The sequence below is a fragment of the Rhinolophus sinicus genome, linkage group LG02, assembly GCF_036562045.2.
Source record: "Rhinolophus sinicus isolate RSC01 linkage group LG02, ASM3656204v1, whole genome shotgun sequence".
Classification (NCBI taxonomy): domain Eukaryota; kingdom Metazoa; phylum Chordata; class Mammalia; order Chiroptera; family Rhinolophidae; genus Rhinolophus; species Rhinolophus sinicus.
The window spans coordinates 195,557,973-195,583,909 of NC_133752.1; the positions used below are offsets into that span (position 1 = coordinate 195,557,973).

The following is a 25,937-nucleotide window of genomic DNA, read 5'->3' on the forward strand; positions in this document are numbered from 1 at the left end:
GGCTCTTCTGAGAGAGAACACCTAGATAAAGGCCTCTGTAAAGACAAATTGCTCAGGAATGTTCCAAATTGCCCGTTTTCCTCAAAACCACAGTCAAAAAGGAATGAAACCAAATTAGTCATCAGATTAAAAATCCTGCTTTCTCACAAGCAGCATGATTCTGTAAGACATCCAGGTTTTGCTTTCAGTGCAAACGTTTACAAAATGTTTATACCTTAAACTGAGTCACATGCTGCAGTGGTTACTTTCTGCTGGTCATTTTATACTTTCGTGAGTCAGTTCTTTCAGCCCTAACGAAATGGACTGTGATATTGATTTATAGTAAGAAATACGTATTTGCTCTTCATCATTCCTGGTACATAAAACCTTTGTAATTTCCTTTCTAAGAGCTCTGGGGCATCTTTTTGTTATAATATCTAGTTTTGTTTCTGGCTCCTGAAATAGCTCCAGCACATATGGGAGAAAATGGGTGTCACTCATAACAAGCCCCTTACAACAGCACCAGAGTTTGTACTAATAATTGACTGGTGCGGGGGTTCCTGGACAGCTTCAGATGGGGGCTAGTTGCCAGGGGAACACACCACGTGACCACAGGGTTGGCATTTTCAGGCCCACCCCCAATATCCAGGGAAGGGAGCTGGGCTGGAGGCTGAATCAATTGCCAATGGCCAACGATTTAATCCATAACGATTATGTAATGAAGCCTCCAGAAATATCCCAAAGTATGGAATTCTAACTATGGAATTCAGAGGGCTCCCAGGTTGCTGACCACGTGGAGGACCTGGGAGAATGATGCACCTGGGGAGGGCATGGAAGCTCCGCCCCCAACCCCCAAACTTTGCCCTAAGCATCTCTGCCATCTGGCTATTCCTGAGTTGTGTCCTTTATTAGAAACCAATGATCTGGTAAGCCAGCTTTTCCTGAGTTCCGTAAGCCACTCGAGCAAAGTAATCCAACCCTCGAGAGGGTCATGGGAACCGAGCATCTATAGCCAGTTGGTCAGAAGCACAAGCAACTGCCTGGACTTGCGATTGGCATCTAAAATCATGAGTTGGGGGCAGCCTTGTAGGACTGAGCCCTTCTGCTGTGGGATCTGCTGCCATCTCCAGGTTGATAGTGTCAGAACTGAAATTAATTGCAGGCCACCCAGAACCGGCTTAGAATACAGAATTGCTGGGTGTGGGAAAAATCCCCACACATCTGGTCTCAGAAGTATTGTGAGAGCAAAGGGGAAACAGTGTTTTCCTAGGAATAGACTCCTTAGCCTTCCAAAGAAGTGTCTTTATTTATTTAGACTTAGGAAAGGAAAAAAACTCTAGAAAAAGGAAATTTCAAAATCCTCCTAGGTCTTTAGTGAGGGCCCGGGTGCAGTGAGCGGTTCTGGAAGGGTCCAGGCTGGAGCCTTACTGTAGCTGGCGGTCACTTCCAGGTGGTGAGCACAGTTCTCCCCGAGTCTCTCGACCGGCCCCCTTTGGACCCTAGCAATTGGCCTGAGCGACTTCTCAGCTCTCGGTCAGCCCCGTCCCCCTGTGCCAGCTCTTCATCGTACCTACAGACACAGAAACAAAGAAACAATATCTCCAGGATTTGGCGCCAAGCACAGCCATTGGGCTGCAGTGACCTGGAGAAGCAGCTGGATGCTTACCCCGCCGCCCCCCGCCCATGCCACCGACTCACCTGCCCACCAGGCGGCCTTGGCAACCCACTAACCACCACCGGATGCCACAGGGCATGGGTACAACCTTTTTAAATTGTTACTGGGGACAGTCCCCAACCCCTGCAGCTGACATTTTACACTGGCCATCAGATGGAATTTGAAATGACCCCAAAGGAAACATGAATGACACCAGGGTAGTGTGGGAGAGGACAGAGGACGGCAATTCTTACTCAGCACCTGAGGAGCAGGTGTGACTGACCCCACTTCAGATAGGGAACAGGGGGTGTGAGAGGAGGGGGCCAGGACAGGGGGAGTCAGCAGATTGCTCACAAGGAAGGCCAGTGCCAGCCTCCACCAGCCACCCTCCCCACAAACGTGTACGCATCAGGCCTGCGCAGTACCAAGGGATGGCCTGGGTAGGAGGTACAGCCTGGGCTCCCACTGCAGAAAGAAGCGGCCTGGAACGTCAGTGTCCCAACCAGTTACAGCATGTGGTTGGCCCCTGGCCTCTTTCATGGCGGTGGGGCCCCCTCACGGGTCCCCTGAGGGCTGTGAAGTGCCACCACACCTGTTACAGGCCCTGCACTGCATGGGCTCTGCTGGATAGGGTCTCCTTTCCCCACGGTGACTTCACATCACCCTCATGATCCCTACTTCCTATTTGAGGAAACGGGCTCAGAGAGGCCTACTCAGTGTCCTAAGGTCACACAGCTGGTGCGTGTGCTTTAAATAAAGATGGAGGATTATATAAAGGCCCAGGCTTCAGGGTCCTAATTGGGCCTTTTTGCCGTGCAGATCAGAGTATGAAAACTTTCTGTTCGCTAATGAAGTACGTTCATAGGTGTCGTGTGCTGCTGACCACGTCTTGGCTGAGGACCCTGTTATGTGCACATGCACAGCAAACATAAAGGGTACTAAGACGCTGCTATACGGCACCCGCTGAATTTCCCTGATATCTGCAAAGGGGTCTTTCTGTGATAGGTTTACTCCCAGAATCAATCTGCGGGTTGAGTGCAGGGTGGGATAGAAACGTCTGAGGCAGAACAACGTAATTTCTGCACTGCGGTCTAACCAACGAAGCCAACCGGTCTGCCCCTGAACGTCATTTCTGCGTTGTGCTTCGGGTGGCAAACTGGGGGCAGGAAGGGGAGGGAGGAAGGCCAGTTGGCTGACTGTTCTCCATGTGGCAGGTGTACAGGGTTTCCCTCTGTCTGGATGGAGATGTCAGGAAGACAACACGTGGGCCCTCTCACTGAGGAGAGACGATGCTGGAGGGCGGCCTCCCTGGGATACTGAAGGCTCTGCCTGTGGAACTTTCTCCCAAGAAGCCTCCCTGGCCTCTCCCACCCTGAGACGCTAGCGCCCCCAGGCTCCCCGTTCATGTTATCACTCTATTGCCTGTTCTGTGTCTCCATGGGCGACTGAAGGGCTGGAGCGCCCCACCCCGCCGGGTTCACGGGCACCCCCAGCACCTCCTTCCTGGGAGCGGGTGTGCAGTAAGAATGTGCTGCATGGAGGGAAGACCCACACATGGGCACCAGTTTCATTCAGCATTTTGCTGGTCTGTGCAGCTTAACAACACGAAACAAACAGAACTGAGCACTTGGCAAGCAGCTGCTTCTGGGGTGGGCTGTGCCCAGGGATGGTGTGGCCACTAACGGAGCTAATTACAGCGGGTAATCAGACAGGATGCTGTCAGCGCCCTCCTAACAGCAGGCAGGCAGAGGCCGGTCCCTGTCTGCATTCAGGACGGCCCTTCAACCGCTATAAAGGCAGAGCTGCCCTGGACTGCCCTGGAGGGAGCAGACGCAGTGCCAGGCCTGTGGCTCGAACGCCAGAACAGCAGCAAGAGCACCTATTTGTGGATGCCAGGGCCAGCAGTGTGACTTGGGCAAGTTAAACTGCACCCCGCAGGGGCCCCCCCCCACTCCCCAGGTACCCCCTCCCCTCCCCAGAACCCCCTCCCCTCCCTAGGTCCCCCTCCCTCCCCAGGTCCCCCCACTCCCCAGGTCCCCCTCCCTCCCCAGGTCCGCCTCCCCTCCCCAGGTCCCCCACTCCCCAGGTCCCCCTCCCCCAGGTCCCCCTCCCTCCCCAGGTCCCCCTCCCTCCCCAGGTCCCCCTCCCTCCCCAGGTCCCTCTCCCCCAGGTCCCCCTCCTCTCCCCAGGTCCCCCTCCTCTCCCCAGGTCCCCCTCCCCCAGGCCCCCTCCCCCAGGTCCCCCTCCCTCCCCAGGTCCCCTCCCTCCCCAGGTCCCCCTCCCTCCCCAGGTCCGCCTCCCTCCCCAGGTCCCCCACTCCCCAGGTCCCCCTCCCTCCCCAGGTCCGCCTCCCTCCCAGGTCCCCCACTCCCCAGGTCCCCCTCCCCCAGGCCCCCTCCCCAGGTCCCCCTCCCCCAGGCCCCTCCCCCAGGTCCCCTCCTCCCCAGGTCCCCCTCCTCCCCAGGTCCCCCTCCCTCCCCAGGTCCCCCCTCCCCTCCCCAGGTCCTCCGGCCCCTCCCCTAACAGCAGCACCAACTGCTGCCAGAGACCACAGCTATAGGCCAAAAATGGGCTTCTTGACTTTGAGGAAATGTGAAGCAGTGGGGGAGCGAGTCCTGAAGGAAGTGCTTAGCTCTGCACTGCAGCCTTCCTCAGTCAGAGGAATGGGGACAGGGCAGCCAGGCGTGGGCTGTGGGCTCAAGTCCTAACCCCTGCTGACAGCTGTGAGCCTGGGCTCTGTGTGCATGCGTGTGTGCATGCGTGCGTGCGTGCGTGTGTGTAAAGTTCACTAACTAGTTCACCCTTTGTTTCTTAAGATTGCAAACTAAACACAGGTCTTTTCTGTTACAGAAGCGTGTGGTGCGATGCTAACACATACAGGCGCTCAGTTCGGGGTGCCATCTTTTCCTCTTTTCTTTGGCTCCCCTTTCACACCCCACAGCAGTGGCATCGTGCTGACAACCCAGTACATGTCCTTCCACACTTCTGATAAGCCACCACACAGGTCCCACGACGGGTGCTGAGGTCACTGCCTGTTTCACAAGGATTATAAGCTCCGCCCCTTTCTGCAACAAGCTGTCCTGCCGCCTCAGGCCCCGCAGCAGAGCCACAGGCCCATCTGTCTAACAGCTGCCAAGTCTGCGGTAGGAACGACGCATACTTTGTTCAACCACTGCCAGCCTGATGGGCACTCACTCGGCTCCCACTTTGTCACTACCAACGTGTGACTTAACCTCTCCAAGCCTTTGTTTCTGCATCAGTCAAATGGAGCTAATGATAACACTTATCGCATAAGGCTGCTGGGGAAACAAAACGTGACAATGTGTGTACAGCACTCAGCAGTTTCTGGCATGTGGTGAGCCCTAAATGTTACCTATTACCATTTCTTCCCAACTCTGTAAGAAAGAGCGTATAATCCCATTCAAAAGGTGTACAAACTGAGGCTCAAAGTGCTGCAGAGTTCTGCAATGTCACACAAGTCTAAGTGGTAGCACCAGGCCTCTCCGCCCAACAGTGACCTGCGTGAGGATAAGCCATGATGTCTCCTGCAGCCACTGTCCCAGAAGCTCACCTGGTGCCTGGCATGTGGCAAGTGCTTCATTAATATTTACTAAGCAACGGACCAGTAAAGTCCTGGTTTCGCACCCAAACACTTTCCTAGCCCATATCATGAATACATGAAATACTCTGCCCACATATACCCAGAAAACCCCAGTTGGGCCTTGGCACCTCTCAGTTGGAGACACACAGGGATGACGGCACAGTCACACGCAAACTTACAGAATTTCGTAATTGCCAAGAACTTCCTTTGGGGGTGACTTGTTCCATTTACAGTCTGGAATTTCGCCATTAGGGACCGCGATATTGAGGGTGTCATTAATCAGGTTATACTTAAGGATTCGATCGTTGGCGGTGCTGGAAGTGAGTGATGGGGACGCGTTCACCTGCGAGGAAAGAAACCGCGTCCGTCACTTGTATCAGTCACTGCTTTGGAATGAAACGTGCGCTGCAGAAGGCTACCATGCGTTCAGGTAATGTCATCATCCTATGATGTTAATATCTAACGTCTTCAGGGTACTTTATTTAGGAAGCAGTTTGTGATCGACTTTTATTAGCTGTTCGAGGAACTAGAAATAATATTTAAAGACAGGACTGGGGTTCTGAGCTACAAATCGGTCATCACACAAATAAAAATTTAGGTCAAGCTGTACCACAAACATAACGTCATTATTTACCGTGTGATGAGCTCAGTCTGAGCACCAAAAGCCACCCAGAGCTTTGCCAGAACTAGTGAACCAAATGACCCTGAACACATAGCATCGGGGGGTGGAAGTAAAAGGTAACGGGCCCCCTTTTTGCTAAGAGAGTTATTTGCTCACTAATAAAGCAATAACCTGACCCAAATGAAGAGCCCACCAACAAATGGGAAGGCATACCATAAGGCCTCTGAGCAGCTAAGCAAAGTCACAAAACCCACGCGTTAAATGCAGACGTTTACTCTGTGGCGAGTCCCACAGGCCCTCAATCACCACCTAGTTACTCTTACTTTAGGCACAGTTGGAATGACCTTGGCGAGACGTTTCCCTGAGGCCATGGGAGCAGAGGGAGCAGATCTGTAAGTTGCTCAGGTTCCCCCCAGATCGCCAGTGTGTCCTGTGCTGCTGGCGGGGCATCAAATGTGCACGGGGCACAGTGTGCATGGGCCTCGGGTGCCCCTGAGACTCCTACCACGTCATAAGACTCTAATTCTTATTATAAATATGCTGAAATTAAGATGTTATTATGGTAGAAGTAATAGTCCCAATTAAGAGCTTAGTGCATCAAGGAAAGCTTGACTTCCATTCAAGTTCCTCTGTTTAAGATGGGAGAAAACATTTTATTAATATCTATCTGTATATGGATATCTCTCTCTCTCCACACCCCTCCCCCACCTACACACACACACACACACACACACACACACCCCTTTGGCAGTATCACCAGTGAGTGACTTGGAAAACACTGTTATGGAACACAGTTCGCGCTGATAAATACAGTGCTTCCTGCAGGGTTCCTGCTGACTTTCCCTACAAGGGGCCACTCACCACAACTTGTTCTTGAGACATGGCTTTCCTGGCTCAAAATGGGACTGAGCTAAAGGGTCCGCACCGCGCACCTTTCTGTGAGTGTGGTGAGAACACATGGTGATCAGAGGTACACACGGGAGATGCACTAACAGGACGGACGCCTCCATTCTGACGGCGGATCCACCCGCGTCGGCTCAGAAGCCTGAACTCCGCCCAGCTGCAGAGCAAAGCAGGGCAACCCTGCAAGGTGGGTTCCACATCTGGGCCTCAGTGGCTGCGCCAGTGCCCACTATGTGGACGCAGTCACCCAGACTTGCCACAGGAAAAGGGTGTATACACCGCGCCATTTCTAGAGCTTTCTACAACAGCCGCCACTATATCCCGTCTATGCCTTGAAACAGGAAGACGAATCCACTTCCAAACTCTGCCTTCGTCCAAAGAAGATAAGGTTCCTTATCTCTGGGTGGTATGCCAAACTTCCCAAGGGCTTCCGGGTTGGTGAGCTCCCTTCCTGAAAAGGAATGACGTCCCCCAGAAGGACAAGGCAGAGCCTCTGAGCAGATGTGGAGCATTGGCGGCGCCAGGGCCACCGAGCTCCTTCTGTGGTGGGCTCACCGGAAGTGAGAGGTCCAGAATGGGCTCGTTTTCAACCATCAGCAAATGGACAAACCTGAACATCTGTCCCTGTTACGTTGTCAAAACTCATCGGACGCCCCAGTCCTGCCACCGGCCTGAGGAACGTTAGGCTGGGGGGCGGCCGAGCCAGAAGCCGGGCAGTGGCCCCGGGGAGGCCTGTGGGGGAGTTACCTCAATCAGCCAGGGCTTCAGCCTGTCGTCTATGATGATGTCGTAGCCGTAGCACTCGAAACAGTGCTTGTCGTTGTTCATCACCGGCTGCAGGGAGAGCGAGCGCGGTTATGGGCCAGCGTCACAGGGGCCAGCGAGACCAGCGTCTCAGAGACGCGGACGCTCTGCACAGCTGTGACATGCTGCTGCGTCTCACTTCTGGGACCAGCGGGTCCCCACCTCCACCCCCAACACCTGCTGCCTTCGCCCCTCCCTTCCTCCCTCCCTCCCTTCCTTCCCTGGACCCCCTTCCAGGGCTCAGAGGTGGACACCTTCCTCAACCTTGGAGCTGTGGTTCCCAGCCAGCCTCTCCATCCTGTCCCATGTTCTGGGTCTGGGGCCTCAGCGTGGGCCAGGAGCCCACCTCATGCATCACTGCAGCCATTTGCTTCCCTGCCCACCTCTCCCCTGGATTCTCCGAAGGCAACAGTGTTGCAGTAACCCTTGCAATTACCTGGTAAAAACAGGGAGACTAAATATTTGCTACTAGAAAAGAAGAAAACTGAGTAAGGAAATCCTTGCTGCAAACACCCCCGGAGACTTAGAAATCCAACAGCTTCTCAGCTCCAGAGGCCGAGGCCCAGGAGGCCTCAGCAGCCCTGGCCCGAGGATCAAGCCGTGAGCCAGGTGAGGGTGGGGGCCAGATCACAGGTTTTCGGCTAAAACAGCCAACTAGTTCTCAAAGCTCTGCCAATACAGGGGGACTGGAGTGGGCTAGGAAGGGCATGGCAGGGCTGGCTGAATCAGGCATTACCAGTCGCACAGTCACATGTCAACTGACTGCAGGTTTACTTCTGTCCCAATCATTAAGTCAACTCCTGCAGTGCATGGTCATACACCAACCGTGTGACATTGGTGCCTGGGACCCAATTTCACAGAGGTGGCCTCTGAGGCTCTGAGAGGGTGGGCACTTGTGCAAAGTCACTTGTTGGCACACGGTGGGACCCAGACTGAAATCTCCCAAGCCCAAAACTCCACGCCCACTCCCCACTGTGACCTCCTCACCCAAGCCATTGAGGTTCAGAAGGCTTCCATGGGGTAAGAGTCATAAAACAGCCCCTAAGACATGTCTCCAACAATGAACAATATTAACTAGATACTGGGCTTTTGTTTTTTGGTGTTAAAACTGGGTTTTCCTTTTCCTGTAAACCAAAGGCAAAGAATGAAAGCACGTGAAGCGCTTACGTAGCACTTTGGGAAATAGGAAGAGCTCAACTCAAGACACGAGGAAGTCAGGGAACCCACCAGAAGGGTCACCTCTTTCTAGCTGTACTTTTCTTTGCGTGGTTGTTTCAACAAGCTTTCCACACACAGGTGGACTCAGTACAAGCTGGTGTTTTCAAAGGTAAACATGGGAGGGAGAGCCTTAGTCTCCCTGAGGCAGCGACGGCACACGCTCGCGACTCCGTGGAGTGGAGGACGCTCTTTCTCACACCCCTCAACTCCAAGCGTGGGGGACACCTACTGCAGTCAGCCATGGTGGCGATTCTGTAAGTTTTTGAACTTTTCACAAAAGAATGGGACGTACCCCACCACAGGCATACACACTCCACGGGACGTGTCACCGGCTCTGGGCCCAGGCTGTGTGTGTGTGTGTGTGTGTCCTCAGGTCCGGCACAGGGGGCCAGTCTGTCAGGAGCCTGCTCAGCAGGCCGGGGCCCCCACGCCTGTCCCTTCACTTCCTGGCTCCAGGGCCTGAGCCCCCATTTTGGTTTTGGGTCATTGGGGGTGACAAACACCTCAGAGAGCCCGTATGTGAAGCACTGAAAATAGCGGCCTGCATGCTGGTGCTCGTTTATTCCTTTCCTTTCCCCCCAAAATAGCTGTGCACCTGCTTTAGAACTGGAAGACAAAACACAAAAGCTGTAAATTAGCCAACAACCATGAGACTTGAAGTTAATAAAAAAGTGGGTTATCCACTATGAACCAGCAAAGCAAGAAGCCTAAAAATGAAGCGGCTGATGCAAGCCTCCCTCCGAAACATGAGCTTATGCCAAAATCTTCACTGTGGATTCAACGGGCACGGGAGAGCTGACAATGCTGTCAAGGGGACGCACCCGGGCCCGTGGCCACAGCAAAGGGCCTGGCTCCTGGGCACCCAGGGCAGCACCTGGCTGGAAGTGGCCCTCTCCCTTCACGAACCTGCCTCAGCCTCTGGCAGACCAGCAGGAGGCGAGACCCTGCAAACAGGTGCTTTTAGCACAGAACGAGCAGCACCCCAGCGCCCGAGCACTGTCTCCCGCTCGGCCCTGTCCCCGTACTCACAGCCACCGCCTTCAGCGACTGCACAATGATCCAGTGGATCTCGTCGAACAGCTTGCTGGTCACCTCCTTGCCCCGGGTGCTCTCCAGGTAGAGCCGCAGGTTGTTCACGGTCCACTTGCCCCCGTGGATGTGGTTGTAGTCTTCCTGGCAAAGGGATCAGGGGTGAGGGTCTCAGGCAACGTGCCCGAGGAACCCAGGGCCCTTGAACATTCCCCAAGCGCCCCTTCCCTCCTTCAGGTGGACCTGGCCCCGGGGGGATCTGGGCCTCCTACATGCGTCTATTTTTAAAATACTCAAGTCTGGAATATTCTCGCAATGAGTCACTTACGCCTTGCAGCACATGCTGTAGAAGGCGGCCCCCAACACCCTTCAAAACCAAGGTACCTCTTACCCTCGCTCTGGGGGCGCTAGCCACCCTGACCTCCTTCCCGCTCCTGCACTGCTCCATCCTGCCACAGGACCTTGGCACAGGCTGGACCCTCCACTAGAACGCTCCTTCCCCACCTCCACCTCGGTAACCCCTGCTCATACTTCGCCCCACTTCGGTAGGGAGGCCTTCTCCAACCACCAGACAAGGGGACTCTCTCATTCCAGGCTCTTCTCCATCTGCACTCCTTCCTTTCCGAGCACACATCTCGGGTGGGGATTACATGTTCATCAGTGTGGTTAGTGATGACTGTCTTCCTTCCCCAGACTTGAGGCTCCATGAGAGTGGGGACCAAGGCAGTTTTGCCCATCACTGTAGCCCAGCACTTAGCATGGGACCTACCGAGACACGTGCTCAGTATTTACTCAACGAATGACTAAGCATGAGCGCTCTCACGTAATCCTCCCAACAACTCTCTAACCTAATAATATCATCTCCTTTTACAACGGGAGAAGCTGAGGCTCTGAGAGTCAAATTAACTTGCCCAAGGTCACAGAACTAGAGGCAAGGCTTGAACCTGGGGCTTCCTTTGTCCCCACCGCAGGCTAGTTCAGCTGATGGCCCAGGACAGCCACACCAGATACTTAGGGCTCCCACTCCCTGTCAGCACAGGGCATCCTGATATCACCCTCCCGCCTGCCCACCCTCTCCTGCAGAAACAGAGAGAGACCCACAAAATCAATCCATTTCCTTAAGCTCCTGTGAGAAGAAACACTTACCCCGTGCTTCTGAATGGCGACGTTGGTGAGATGAACAAACATGTTGTCCAGCTCGCTGGTGCTGGGGGTGTACTTCACCGTGCAGAAGCGGCAGAACCCAAGCTTGTACCTACGTGGAATTCAGGGCAATTCAGTACTCTGAGAAGCATATAAAAATAGGACCTTGTTCTCAAACAAGAGCTGTGTTTTGTTTGTTTCAAACTTTGAAAAGCACGGCTTTTTAATTTTTTAGGATTCTTTTTTTATAACAGTTTTATTGAGGTATATGTCCTATGTGCCATCTAACTCACTCACCTAAGTGTATGATTCAATGGTTTGTGGTGTATACACAGAGTTGTGCAACCATCACCCCACTCAATTTTACAGTATTTGCATCACCCCAAAAAGAACGCCTGGAACCATTAGCAATCACTCCCCGACCCCAGTGCTAGGCGAACACTAACCTTCCTGTCTCTAAAGATTGGCCTATTCTGGGTGTTCCATATAAACAAAATTACACACTATGTGGCCTTTTGTGCCTGGGTTCTTTCACTGAGCACATGTGCCAAGTTAAAAGAGCTTTTAGTTTTAAGACTCCCACTAGCAAGGTTCGCCATTTTAGCCAGTACTGACAATATGCCGGGGGCTGCACAAAGGCCATGTGTCACCAGCCCTCATACTGGCGCTAAGGAGTAAGTGTGACGTCAGAGCGCCACCTTAAGGATGGAAACAGAACCCGGGGCTCTTACATGTAACAGCGCAGCGGGCGGTACGTAGACACCAGGACGTACAAGCGCAAGTCGAACTTCCTCCCGCCGATGAGTAACGGGTTGTTAATATAGAGTGAAATCACGTAGGCGTCCTTATTGGACTGAGACACAAACCTGAACGCGTCAGAGAAAGCCAAAATTAGATGGCGAAGACCGAAGGTGCCTGCCTTTAGTTGGCTGGGAACCAGCTCCCTGCCTCTCATTAAGAGAGAAGACACAGGTGAGATGGTGTCCACTGGGGACAGTGGCAGCAGCTCCTGGGAACCCGTCAGCGAAGTGCTCCTTGGGCTGAGCCCCCCAGGGGCTAGCAATGTACTGCAAAGCAGAGGGAGTCACTGCCACTCCTGGGAACTCCTGACAGGTGAGCCCTCACCCAACAGAAAGGATCTCACTGACAGCTGTCAAGGACCCCCCCAGAGGCGAACAGTGAGCCCTGAATGGAGTCCCCTGGTATCCTCAGTTCTGGGGGCGCCCCAAACCCAGGGAGACTTGACCCGGCCAGCCGCCTGGCGTTACACATACAGAGGTACCTCGGTTTTCTGACATAATCCGTTCCGGAAGACCGCTCAAGTTCTGAAATGTTGGAAAACAGCCGACAGCTAGGCCTCAGGATCTCGCACTCAGCGGAATCCGCGTGACATGTTCGACTTCTGAGGCGTGTTCGAAAACCGCAGCATTTACTTCTGGGTTTACGGCGTTCGTAAACCGAAATGTTCGTCAAAGGAGACGTTCGAAAACCGAGGTACCACTGTACTGCTGTCCGCACACACTGACCGGCGCTTGGTGTATCCCTACCTCACACATGGGTGGTGCTGTCAGTGTCCCCAGTTTACCCAGATGAGGCTTCTCAAAGACAACAAAACGCACTGACAGTAAGTGTCGGGGATTCGAGTCCCAGGTCATAAGCAGGTGCTGTGCCACCTCCGAAATACCATGACCGGATGGGTGTCACACCAAGTTTTGGAACAGAGTGGCCTGCAAGACTTCCTGCTCCGGTGACCTTATGCTGGTTGATGCACCATTTCCCTCTGCACCTCGCCTCACGGGAGAGTCTACTATTAATGAAACTACTGTATCCACAGAGCCTTGCCCTGATGCCACATGACAAATGATGTACACCCGCAAAAGCAAGTGAGGGCCACCCAGCCCATGGCCAACAGACTGATGGTGCCACGAAGCCGCCAGTGAGGAGGCACATGAAACAGTTGGTTTCCCCACTTACGAGGATGTTTTGCTGTCCCGAGACCACTTTTTGATTTGGGAGAGTTTGTTGATCAGAAAGATGCCCTTGCCCTGGGCTTTGCCACAAGGTTTCATGATCCAGGTGCTGGACGGGCTTTTCCTGAACTCTTCCACAAACAGGTTGTAGTCGGCGGGCAGCATGTAGGTAACTGGAACAAAGTCTGAAAGGTACAGTAGAGGGGACATGGTGAGCCAGCCCAGCAGCGGCCACAAACAGAAAGCACTGCAACTATTACCCCCACACACACACCCCCCAACCCGGCAAGGCCTTCTGCGGTTCAGTCCCTGTACGATAATGTTACCTTTATTACCTGTGTGCTAAGCACTGTGCAAACCCGTCTCAACTAATCCCCACAGCACCTGTGAGCTAGGTGCTGTCATTCCTTTATCAGATGAGGAAACAAGGCTCAGAGAGGTCACTTACATAATTTTGCCCAGGTATGTCAAGGGATTCTGACACTATCCACCAGTCCAACTTTTATCACCAGACAGGACAGGGACACACGTGCTCCCTGGTTGTCACCAGGTGCAGTAACCCTGCGTGGCCCTCTGTAGCTCAGGAAGTGGTCCTCCGTGCTAAGCGGAGGACATCCCCTCCCTTACAGGAAGCACACGTGCAGGCACTCATAGAAACTCAGATTCCAAACTTGGGCACCCGCCCCCCATTCTGGAGACACCTGCAATGAAAGAGGCACCCTCACAACTTGCACCAACACGTTCACCCATCAGAACCAACAGTCGCCATCTCGATACCTTCTGCCCCTGAAGCAAAAACTCAACTATTTATTTAAAAGCTGAGGCCAGTGAAAAAGGCACAAACCCAGATAGAGGTATTTTCCATTCTCATCTTTTTCTGCCAGAGGACTCCCTTCTTTCTCCAGCTCTTTCCTGTATCTTTTAATATTCTTCACCATCAGATCCTTCCGGGTCAGTTCGTAGTGGTTCGGAAAATGGTTGACGATTTGATCGTCTGAGAGCCGATAGCCAGTTTCGACACTAAAGACATTTCGGATGGTTTGCACGCTCATCCTGAAAGAGAAGCACCGGAGCAACATGCAGGAGGCGGGCTCACAGGGTGTCCACAGAGAGGTGTTTTCATTCAAGCCGGGAACTCTGCCCAGAAGCACGCTCCCTCAGAGCCGTTCCCCACTGCCCTCCATCACCTGAGCCAGGGTCCCCACAGGGACACACAATAGGTGTTCAATAAATAGTTATCAATTAAAATAGCATTGAATTCAAATATATGGTGATGGAAGGAGGAATCTGGGTGGTGAACACACAATGGGATTTATAGATGAGTAATACAGAATTGTACACCTGAAATCTATGTAACTTTACTAACAGTTGTCACCCCGATAAACTTTAATTAAAAAAAAAATAGCATTGAGTATTGATAACCAACTAATGGAAGACAGATTCTTTCAGACTCTGAAGTCAGGAAGTCATTTACACAATATTTGCACCCACAGTCAGAAAGGACAGGGACCCCTTAAAACCAAAGCCCCAGGGGTTATTTTTGGCCTTACTGAGCACGTCACATTCTCGGAGCGATCTCTGACGGTCCAGCTAAACTGCGCTGCACCCCACTGAAGCGAGAAGAGTTAAAAGAGAAATGACTTCCTTCTCATCTTCTAAGAAAGCCAGTCAACCTGCCGCTCCCATCCGTCTGTCCTCACCAGCCCCACAGAGGCCAGGCACGAACAGGAACAACAGAAGGGCTGGCACTGCAAGGGAGCCCGTCACAAAACAGGGCCGGGGGTCGGTAGCCTCCAGCTCTGTGGTCCCTGCCCCCACTCCCACCCCAGGGCACCAACCTACAGAGGAGGGCTGGAGCAGCCAAAGGGTTTCCTTTGATCCTGTGATCATTAGAAAAAGGACTTATTTTGTTTTTTACTTTTTACTATGGAAAAGCTCAATCGTATGTAAAAGTAGGGAGAGAAGTCTAACAGAACCCCATTACCCGGCTTCAACAGTTGTTGCCATGTAGCCCGCCATGTTTGTCTGTGCCCCACCCACTTCCCAAAAAACTGGCTTGGTTTTCTTTTCTTTTTCTCTAATTATAGTTGATAACACTGGCTTGTTTTGAAGCAATTTAGACATATTATTTCATCCAAAATATTCCTGTAAGAACCTCTAACACTCAAGGACTCCTTTTTATATTATACATTATCCTATGTTATACTGCATCACAACTAAAAAAAAAGGCAGAAATTCCTGAATGTCATCATATATTCAGTGTTCAAATTTCTCTAATTGTCTGACAAATATTTTTCACAGCTTGTGCGAGGCCTTTGGAGCAGTTGGTTCTCGCTCTCACATCTGTTTAAATCTACACATTCTCTCTCCCTCCTTTCTTTGATTTCTTATGCAATTTACTGGTTGAAGACGCCGTGTCATCTGTCCTGCAGGGTTTTCCCTGGTTCCTTATTTGGGACCCTCCCCTGGCCCCAGCACTTCCCATAAATTAGGAGCCAGACTTAGAAGTGTGATGAGCTGCAGGTGGCTTCTGGGTAAGGCTGCGTCCCGGGTGGCTTGTACAGCCACTGGCAGGCACATCCAGCCTGGGGACCTCTCCCTTTGCGATGTGCCAATGCCCAGAGCAGTGCTGTCCAACAGAAAGAGATGTGACCCATAACTGAGCCGCACATGTAATTAGGAACCTTCTAATAGCCACATTTAAAAAAGTTTTAAAAACTAGGTGAAATTTAATAATATACTTATTTAACCCAATATATCCAAAATCTTATCATTTCAACTGTAATCCACACAAAAAGGAGGGATGAGGAGCCTTACATGTTTCCTCAGGCTAAGTCCCCACTGTGCGGTGTGTGTTTCCTACGTTGAGCGCGTCCACTGGGGCGAGCCGCAGCTCAGTGCTCAGCGCCCTGGGGGGAGGGGTTCCCACACCGGACCCGCCTCGATGCTTATTTCATAAGGGTTACAAAGTGGTGATAGTCTGCTCTTTCATTCCTCCTTCACTGGTTAGTGGGAATATTTCTCCAAGGAGAAATTTCCCTTCATCAATGGTTTAGATCCCTGAAAAATAGTCCATACAGGAAAGACTGACAAAATCCTGATTCTTTCCCTTTATTTATCAGTTTTCAAAATAATGAGCTGGTTCCCGACCATCCTCAGGTGTGTGACGAGTTGTGTTCTGGGCACCAATTACTGCAACACAAACCGCCCAATGTTGGCGACTTAAGACAACAACCATTTTATTCTATTTTGTGGTTTTGGCTCGAGAATTTGGGTAGGGCTCAGCTGAGTGTCCTTTTGTTCCATGTGGCACTGTCTGAGGTCACGTGGTGGTATGCAGCCGGCAGATGAGCTGGTCTGGAAGGTGCAAGAAGGCTTCATTCATGTGTCTGGCACCTTGCTGAGCACGGCTGGCAGGCCCCACACAGCTGCAAGTGCCACACACATCACCTACACGCACGCAGCTTCTCCAGCAGGACAGTCCCAGCAGTTGGGCTTCTCACGTGGCAGCAGCCCGGGGCTCCTGCACAGGGTTCCCAGACAGAAGTGGAAGCTGCTGGTTTCTTAAGGCCTGGGCCCAGACACCCATCACTTTGGCCTTGCTTTGGCCAAAAAGAACGTGGGAATAGAAAGGATTTACCTTTCCCCAACTATTTACCATTTAGTTGTCTCTACTATGATACCTAACCAATTCTTAAGACCTGACAGGACACTTCTGAGACACTTCTGAGACAAGTCCTGAAAGGCCCTGAGAGCTTGCACCCTCCCTCCTGGACTCCTGCCATCACCACGAGAACAAGGTCAGGCTACCAGGCTGGGTGGAGGAGAGAGATTTTGGGGAGAGAAGCCCCTGTTGTCCTAGCCACGGGCATCCTGGACCAGCCAAGCTCCAGCTGACCCACCAGGGACAGGAGGTGCATGAGTGAGCCCAGGCAGACCAGCTAAGTCCTGCCGACCAAAAGAACCACACAGCCAAACCCAGAAACTCATGGGCAATAAAAAATGGCTATTGCTTGAAGCCCCTAAGTTTTGGGGTGTTTGTTACGCACATTAATTTGGCAAACTAACCAATACAGCCGCTGTCACAGTAACTGCTTTCACGTTTCATGTCGCTTCTACTTCCTGCCCACAGGTAAGCTATTTTTGAATAGTTGTTATCACAATACAAGTAGTTTCATAAGATGTTTTTCTTCATACTTGTTATACAATTTTCCAAACTGCTTTGTAATTGTTATAATTATTTTAATGGCTATACTGCAGCCCACTCAGTGAACGGATTTACCTTTCCCCAACTATTTACCATTTAGTTGTCTCTACTATGATACCTAACCAATTCTTAAGACCTGACAGGACACTTCCTGCTAAAACAAAAGCTCTTAAGCTATTAACTACCCAAAATTATACTGTTTAGTTCATTTCTCATCCTCTCTTTTTTGTTCAGAATAGCGCCAACGTGCTGCTTTGGTATGAAGAAGGGGGACACTCGCCGCCTCCCCCAAGCACTGATCACCCACTGGAGACGCCAAAAGAACTCACTGAGCCCCTGCGAAGCCCATGACAGAGCCGGGGCTACACAAGTAAGTACAAAGCCCTGTCCTGCTCAGCCCTTCCTTCCAGAGCGCCTGTGAAACGGCTCTGGGTAAATCATTTCACTTTACCGATGAGAAGTCAGAATACTAACTAGACGCCAAACCATGTGGGTGCTGAATGAGTCCACAAATGCCCTCCCTCCCTGCACTCCACCCTCCCGTACGGAAACTCGGCCGTGGGGTACAGTGCAGGGAGCTTTCACTGCCCTTGGGAGCACAGCAAGGTCATCCCCCGATCGCCGCTGGAGGTGGAAGCCGGGGCCCGCTCTGCTCTGCACCTGGGTTCCGGCCAGGCTCTGGGGCTGCCGGGATAACAAGGCAAGGTGCTCACTCTCAGGGGTTCATAGTAACATGGAAGGAGGCAACTAGCGGGAGAATCACGGCACGCAGCATCTGCTGCATGACACACGGATACAGCAGTCTGGGAGCCCACGAAAGGCAGAGGGGCTTCCAGGGCGGGCAGCATGTGTGCTGGTGCGTGAAGGAGGCCATATCTCTCAAGACAGCAGCGGGACACTGAGTCTTGGGGAGGGGGCGATGTATAGGGTGAAAAAGCCCCTGGAGACCCTGATGTGCTGCCCCCTAACCTCAAAGACACTGCAATGCTCTGGGCCCCGGACTGCAGAGGGTTGGACGGCAGAAGCCACCACCAACCAGATTTAAGTTTTGTCCTGCGAGCCTGCCAGAGGGTGGAGGCTGCCCTGAGGCAGGAAGCATGCTTCAGAGGCTCTGACTGGCACCTCTGAGGACACAGGACCTCACCCCCAGGAAGGGGCAAGAGGGGGCAGGGGGAGGAGTCCAGGACAACTCTCTGGTTCCTGGTTGGGTGGAGTGCCACCCAGGAGGCAATGCCAAGTCACGGTTTCTTTAAATCAGTCCAAATAGGACCCTCTTGCCATCCAAGAGGGAAGCAAAGGGAAGCACAGAATCCTCTCCCCGAGTCCTCCTCCCAGGTAAGGAGGTTGCTGGCTTCCCCAGGGCAGACCCTGGGCGCCGAGCAATCAGGCACCGAGCGGAAGGGACATTAACCAGAGGGGGCTGTGCTTTGGTTTCTCCCCCAAATTCCCACAGTATTAACCACACTCAGCTGTTTGAGAAACAGAAGTGTGGGCAACTCCACAACGCAGACGAGCCAAGGGCTCCTCGTCCTGTGCTCCTGCGGCGCCATGGGATGAAAAGTGCGTGATGGGGGGCACACGATGGCATGGGCGCCTACCTCGGGGCGTGCATTCTGTCCTCAGGTACTAGAACGAGGAGGAAAGCAGGAAAACAATCAAATCCTGCTTTTCATACTCACCAGTAAAAATTCCAGTCCTCATTTTCTGTCACTTGGATCCATCCTCTCTTTTCAAAGTTATTTATCAGCACTGACTTTTCGATATCAGTGACCCATTTCACTTTTCCTGCCATAATCCTAGAAGAGATAAGTTCTTAGGGCTTTGAAACTTCCACAGCTTCCCCCCACCCAAAGGAATCCTTTACATCCCCCAGTTCCCCCCCCACCCTAAGCTAAGTCACCCGCTCCAGCAGTGGTTCTGAGTGAGGAGCGATTCCGCCCCTCTGGCAATGTCTGGAGACATTTTGTTGGTCACAGCTGGGGGTGTGGGGAATGCTTCTCATGAGTGGAGGCCAGGGATGCTGGCAAATATCCTGCAATGTACAGAATGGCCCCCCATAACAGAGAGCCCCAGGTGACCCACCACCTCTTTCAACAGCCCAAGCGTCCCTCTGTGAACCTGGCCTTCATCAGGAAGACAATAGCCAAGGATCAAAGAAAGAAAGAAATGCAATCTCCCTGCAAACTACAGCTGACATCTAACAACCATATAAGGTCATTACTGAACTTACATCATGATCCAGGTGCAGCCAGCAGTCACCATGGAAACGATAGCCGAAGCACGACAGGAAACTCATCCCCATGTGCTGTTACCTCGGCTCCCAGCACTGAGCCAATCCCACACACCTTGCCCAACTCACACCCTTTGGCAGTGTCAAAACCCACCGCAGAGGGGAGCTCTCTCTCTCGCTCTCTCGCTCTCTCTCTCTTTTTGATTTCAGCCCAAAGAGCCCTACATCCCTGACGAATCCTGCTCGTGTCCTGCCCCCTAGAGTCCAACTGCAGATGTGGGACTTCAGATGAGAACCACCCCCAGCCAGGCAGCACCCACACCACAACAACGGCTGCACAATTCATTCACCTCACTTCACACAAATCTCTCCAGGGCAACCTCAGACCAGTCACTGACTCCCACCATGGGGGTAACGCAGAAGCAAGAGCAATAGTAGGAAATGGTAAAGGCAGCAAGACCTACTTGTACTGTCATCAGATGCTTCCGCAGGTATGACCCCAACACAAGAAGGCACACGGGGCAAATATTCTCACCCTCACTTTATGGAGCAGGAAATGGAGCCTCTGCTTCCGCTATCCACCGTGTGGACCAAGGGTCACTAAGGCTGGACGTGTGACATCCAACAGCTCAGGCTGGACCTACTACCAGAGGTACTTATGGAGCCAACGGCAACGTCCAATTTCTCTTCAGTTTCACCAACTCTTGCCTCAGGTTCTTACCTAAAATAAAATTAACACACAGACGGACTCTAACAGTTTTATGAACAGAGCAAATCTGTGACTAACCAGGGTATTCAGTGGATTGCTTCTGTTTAACACATGCACCCAAGATGCTTTTAGGTTCTCTGGTTGTGAGAACTATTTCTGAATTCTGTTACTTCTTGGCTCCTCCTGACGTTTTGCGGTTCCATGTCGCCCCGTCATTTCATACAGCCCGTTTCCACCGCACACAACCACCTCCTTGCTGTTCCACACACACGTGCAACCTTTCCCACCTGCCAGCCCATCCTCGTACCCGTCTCTCCAGCCAGGGCCTTTCTCCACTGCTTCTTCTCCAACGCCTACCAATCACGCGGGCAAGACTCAGTGCAAGGCCACTTCCCCTGGGGAGCGATTCTCATCATTTTCGCTGGAATTACTATTTCCCGCCTCCCAATATACCTCTCCTACCACCTCTGTCAGCACTCAGAACCTCCTCCCATGCATTTCAGTCCTTTGTGGGCATTCCTTCCATAAAGCCACGAGGGCGGGGCTCTCTTAGTCACTTGTTCCCCTCTCATCCCACTGATTCTTTCTAGATTGAAGTGTGGGCATCTCCAGCAAAGCTCCCAGGCCCTCTGCCCCACGCTGTTACCTCCAGCACCTAGCTCACTGACACCTGAGCAGCACACCAGAACTACTCACTGTGTGAGTGAACGGACAAGTCCTCAAGGGTCAGTCCTTTGAACTTGACTCTTTGCTTTCAATAGTCACTTCTGGAGATGTGTTAGGGGTTGCATGGTGTCCTGCAAAAACATATGTTGTAATACCAACCCTGCACCTGGCAATGCGACGTTATGTGGAAGGAGGGTCTCTGAGGTTAAGATGAGCTGTCAGGTGAGCCCTAATCCAACGGCAGGTGTCCTTACGAGCAAATTTGGACACAGACACACACGCAGGCGAGAGCACTGTGTGAAGACACAGGGACACTGACTGGGAAACTGACACAGAGGGAAGACAGCCACGCGAAGATGGAGGCAGAGACCGGACTTATGCTGCCACCAGCCTGGGCTGCCTGGGGCTACCAGAGGTGGAAGAGGCAAGAACCCTCCAGACTCTTCAGAGAGAGCACGGCCCTGCCAACGCCTTCATTTCAGACTTGTGGCCGCACTAAGCCACAAGTGTGTGGCTCCTTGATACTGCAGCCCTAAGAAACTAAGATAAGATGCATCCACACTAAACACTGGGCAAAAAAGAATGAGACATTTATGCCCATAAAAAGTCTTTTATAAATATATGTATCTGTGTGTGTGTGAGACAGAATACAGTAAAGTGATGAGCAAAAAGTCATTTATAGTTAAAAAAATAAAAAGGAGAGAAACTAAGGCCACTTCTCCTTTGAAGAGACAGAGGACCTCTTTTCTGAAATGTGCCAATCAGTGTGGAAACCTCCACCAAGAACCGCTGGCAAGGTCGCCCTGGGAAGAACCAAAGGATGGACAGCAGCTCGCTCCACACCTGCAGCTCGGAGACCAGGTTCGTTCCCAGCGCGGACGTGTCTGAGCTGCAGATACCGGCCAGCGCTCTCGGGGCCTCGGCCTCCCCAGTCAATAAAGTGGGGATGGAAGCACAGGTCCTTCGCATAGGACCTGCTGGGATCACTGCAGTCGGGCAGGTGTGGTCCTCCCCGCAGCAGGTGCTCCGACTGGTAACTGGGCTTGAAACAAGGGCGTCAGGTAGGCCAGGCCCTGGGGAGGCGGGGGCTGTCAGGCTTGGGGCGGGGCTGGAGACCAACCCACCCTCCCAGAGAAGGTATGAATTACACGTCTATATACACATGTTAGGCTGGTGCAAAAGTAATTGCGGTTTTTGCAATTATTTTTAACCTTTTAAACCACAATTGCTTTTGCACCAACCTAGTATTATCACTAGAAACAACAGCCACCACCTATTAGGCACGAGGCTGGTGGGGCGCTGGGTTGGGCAGCCGTGCTCATTCCTGTCCGCTGGGTCTATCAATGTGGCTCACAGGACACCCGAGGGCAGGCGTTCTCTCATGTATAGATGGGGAAGGGAGGCTCAGTTATTCAGAGGCAGAGGTGAGATTGCAACCAACCTGTCGTCAACCCACACGGCCTCCCTCCCACTCCCACACCGTGAGTCTCCCATGTCAACCCCATGCAGGGCAGAGGGTGGGCTGATTCGCTCCGTCCCCCAGCACCCAGTCAATGAGGGGGCTCAGGAATCATCTGCAGAACAGACAAAGGAACCCGCTGGCCAATCCCACGGTATAGAAGCCAGGGCTGATACCTTCCCAACCCTAATACTAAGACCTTTTCCTTGGAAAAGTAAATCAATACCTGATGTCAGATCACTTTCCTGTCACTTCCTCCCAAGACAGAAAAAAAACAGTGGGGTTAATGGTAGTGCATAATGAACTTGACACTTTACCTCTCTACTCGTTCACATGAACTGGGGCATCTGAATTTTAAGCCACGTGGTCAGGCACTTTCAACACTGAGCATCATAACAACCTAACCGGGAAAAACAGAGAGTGGTGTGATCTCGACCCTGATCACAGCTTGAAATCGTGGTGGACTGTCACCACCTGGGGTATGTCAGCTGTGGAAAGTCATCCTGAAACCAGACAGTTGCTGGTTATTTCCAGAACACAATGTGGGTCCCATTCCCGGGGCAAGTGGGCAGAGCCTTTGCATGCTTGAGAACAAGCTTTCACAGGGTGGCCGTGGGCTATCCATAGTTTAGCTTCTGTCCAGCCACTGTGTGCCAGGCCCGCGACGGGGAACATAAGGTTGCCTGGGACCCAACGGTGCTAATCAAAGAGAGGAGGCAAGAGGTGTAATCAACAGGCTGTAAGCCCCAGGGCAAAGGCTTCAACAACCCAACCAAGTTCAACTGTGGTCTTGGGGAGGAAGGGACCAGTAATTCAATCCAGCACCAAATCATGTCAGCTCCACCCCAGAACATTCCAGATCCTTGGTGTCTCTCCCCGAGTCCCAGAGATCCCAGACCACCACAGCAGGCCCCAAGTGGTTTCGTAAGTGCCATCAGTGAATGGGTCACCCCACTATGCCCATTCTTCACCCGGCAGCAGGCTGATCTTTCTACCCACACAAAGCAAATCACGTCACTCTGATCATAAGCTTACAGTAGTTCCCACTGCACTCAGATTAAAACTAGCGGTCCACCCATGACCTACATGGCTTCCCTGCACGATCAGGGACCCTGTCACCTCTTGGGCCTTGTCTCCTGGTACCCTCCCCAAGCACCATCACCCTCTCCAGCTCCTAGCCTTCCTTCAGCTCCTGACACCCACCAAGCTGCATCCTGTCTGACGGGTTTGCTCTTCCCCCATGTCTGGCCCCTTCTCAAAGGTCAAATCCTCAGAGTGGCTTTCCCATCTCCATCTTGACCCACCCCACTTACAACACTGTCACTGCTTCTCTATAGCACCCACAGTGCAGACGGTTGCTTAGTCTGGCCCAGCGCCACTCAAAGAAAGCACAGCCCAGGAACCAGCACCATGAGCATCACCAGGGGTGTGTTAGAAATGCAGTCTTGATCCCCACCCCCAATGATGCACGGATTCAGACTCGCTGGAAGCAGGGCCCAGGAACCTGTGTCTTAAGCTCTCCGGTGATTCTCGAGCATGCTCAAGTTTGAAAGGAACTGGTCTAGTGCATGCATTTGGTTCCTTGGTGACTACCTACCCGTCTTCTGTCCCATTAGGAAAGCAGGAACGTGGTTCCACTTTATCTCCTGTGCAATCCCCAGCCCCCAGAACAGTGTCTAGTAAAAGCAGGCAATCAATCAATATTTGATGAATTAACAAAAATGAAGACGTGAACTCCCGCCACACAACGTCAGCCAAAGGCTGCTTGTGTTTCTGAATTAGGCCTAGCCCGGCCCTGCAAGGGAGACAAACCTGTACACCATCACCCACAGCGATGGCCACAGCTTTACTGGGACATGGAAGAGGGGCCAGGGAGTCTAGCTGATTTCCCCAGAGGGAAGATCTCAGGGAACATCCGAGCCTACAATCTCAGGAAGACAGAACTTTGCTAAGAGGCCTTTCCGTCCTAGAGTTATGACTACTCTCAGGCAAAGGCAGGGACAACCTGCGTGTAAACAGCAAGCAGGGGAATCATCTCATTCATGCGGGTCCAGCCATCTAAAACGGGAGCCCTCTCTGCCCTCATCCCCACTGGCCTCGACTACCACTACCTCTTTCAATAAAGTCCCAGCTAGGCCAGGATTCCAGGGCATCTGGATTCTTTCCTAGTCTTCTTTGAAAATGAAAAAGCACCATCTTTAAAGAAGTAACAGTGTAAATGACAACTTCACATCCGCGCTGTGCAGGCCTTCACAGCTGGATTGCCAGTCCCTCTCCTCACCCCCGTCTGGGTGACAGTGCCACGCCCCACGTGACTCTTTACTCATGCCTGTCATTCCCTGCGTGCAGAGCAGGACGGATCTTTCGCACTGCCACAACCTAACACTGAAAGGTGCTCATTAAATGTTTCCCGAACAAACAACCACTTTGCAAACCCTAAACAGCTTGCGATGATACTTTTACTTCTAGATGAAGCCCCTGTAATGCCCCAGCTACTCTAGGGGGTGGTGAGCACCTCCGCCCCCACCCCCTCTAACTAATGGGGAAACTGGGAGGGGAGATGCCTGGGTCCAGACCCGAGAGAGGAGAGCAGGGCGGGGAACACAAGTCTCCGGCCTCCAGCCCAAAGCTCTCACCACAGGGGCACCACGCCCCGCAAGATGCCAAGAGAAACAATACAGATTTGCAAATGAATGGAAAAGTCTAGGAAAATAATAAGAATTCAATTACAAGGATCGGGCGGCACAAAGTAAGTCAGAGGAACTCGGAGGAGGAAGAGGGGCATAGTAGTCAGAACATGCTTCCTGCAGGGCTCGGGTCCGACGAGCGGCTAAACCGCACGGTAGCGGCCGCGGAGACCTAGACGCCACTTGCTCGCGCGTGCGCACTCGCCCACCAACGCACGGCCACACCCTCGGTCCCGGGAGGCGGTGGCCTCCGCGCCGGGCCTCACCTCTGGGCGCAGAGCAGCGCCGAGGAGCGCGGAGCAGGGCACCTCCGCACCGCGCCCCGGCGCCACCTCCAGTCCCACTCCGGCGCTCACAGGAGGACGCCGCCCGCGGCCCGGCAGACTGGCCGGCAGCGCGCCGCGCCCTACTTCCGGGGCGGCGCCCTGGCAACCGAAGACGCGACGGCCGGCGCCACGACTGCTTCCGGGGTCAGACTTTCTCCGCCCGTCTGTACGTTCTCAGCCCACGATCCCGGTTTGTTTTGTGCTGAGATCTTAGGAAGAGTCTGGGCTCCGGGAGCTTCGCAACCTTCAGGCCCAGAAATGAAGCTGAGAAGGGTCGGGGAGCAGGATTGAGCTGGATAGTGGGAGGTAGAGCGGCGCGATGATCGGGGCTCTGGATCCAAACCGCTCTTTATCCCGTCTGCTGCTCAGCTTCTGTATCTGTAAGAGTGGGACTAGAGCACCAACCTCGTACAGTTTGTCGTAAGGTTAACGTGATGTGTTGCGCTCAGCATGTAGTAATTAGTAAATGGTCTACTCAAAGGTCAGCTCATTTGTGAACTGTTCCCTTGAGCGTGGGGCAGGTCTAGTTCCTGAAACTATATTTTCTAAACTCCCTCTGTTAGGAAGAGGCAGCCTGGCCTAGTGAGAGACTTAAAACTGAAGCCAGACCTGGACTGAAGCCTCATTCTGGCATTTAGGCTGAAGTCGCGTCTTAGTGTGTCAGGCTACTATAACAGACACCAGAGACTGGGTGCCTTCTAAACACCACAATTTTATTTTTCACAGTTCT

The 25,937-nt window shown here is 52.6% G+C and overlaps 1 protein-coding gene across 9 annotated transcripts; it reads right to left on the reverse strand.

The window, feature by feature from the left end:
• Positions 1-1,260: 1,260 nt before the first annotated feature.
• TTLL1 (TTL family tubulin polyglutamylase complex subunit L1) lies at positions 1,261-25,588 on the reverse strand. 9 transcript variants are annotated; one of them, XM_074326501.1, is made up of 13 exons: positions 25,148-25,587; positions 22,512-22,594; positions 20,766-20,866; positions 19,896-20,081; positions 18,810-18,926; positions 13,768-13,976; positions 12,928-13,108; positions 11,685-11,819; positions 10,957-11,065; positions 9,811-9,954; positions 7,507-7,593; positions 5,414-5,577; positions 1,261-1,549 (listed from the first exon to the last, which is right to left on the reverse strand). In XM_074326501.1, the coding sequence occupies exons 5-13, from the start codon at positions 18,920-18,922 to the stop codon at positions 1,420-1,422; spliced, it is 1,272 nt and encodes a 423-aa protein (XP_074182602.1). In that variant the 5' UTR covers positions 18,923-18,926; positions 19,896-20,081; positions 20,766-20,866; positions 22,512-22,594; positions 25,148-25,587; the 3' UTR covers positions 1,261-1,419. The 9 variants fall into 9 exon arrangements, with proteins under 9 accessions (XP_074182602.1, XP_074182599.1, XP_074182601.1 ...); XM_074326498.1 differs by lacking the exons at positions 22,512-22,594; positions 25,148-25,587 and adding exons at positions 21,579-21,808; positions 22,421-22,436; XM_074326500.1 differs by lacking the exon at positions 22,512-22,594.
• Positions 25,589-25,937: the final 349 nt, after the last annotated feature.

What these genes read in the sequence shown, in the direction of transcription:
- TTLL1 (XM_074326504.1), bottom strand. Translation starts at nt 18,922, where the DNA reads ATGGCAGGAAAAGTGAAATGGGTCACTGATATCGAAAAGTCAGTGCTG. An exon ending in GAGGACTGGAATTTTTACTG is followed by an intron (nt 13,977 to 18,809) that starts GTGAGTATGAAA and finishes CTTCTCTTTCAG; the next exon opens with GATGAGCGTGCAAACCATCC. An exon ending in CTTGGCAATTACGAAATTCT is followed by an intron (nt 1,550 to 5,413) that starts GTAAGTTTGCGT and finishes CTGTGTCTGTAG; the next exon opens with GTACGATGAAGAGCTGGCAC.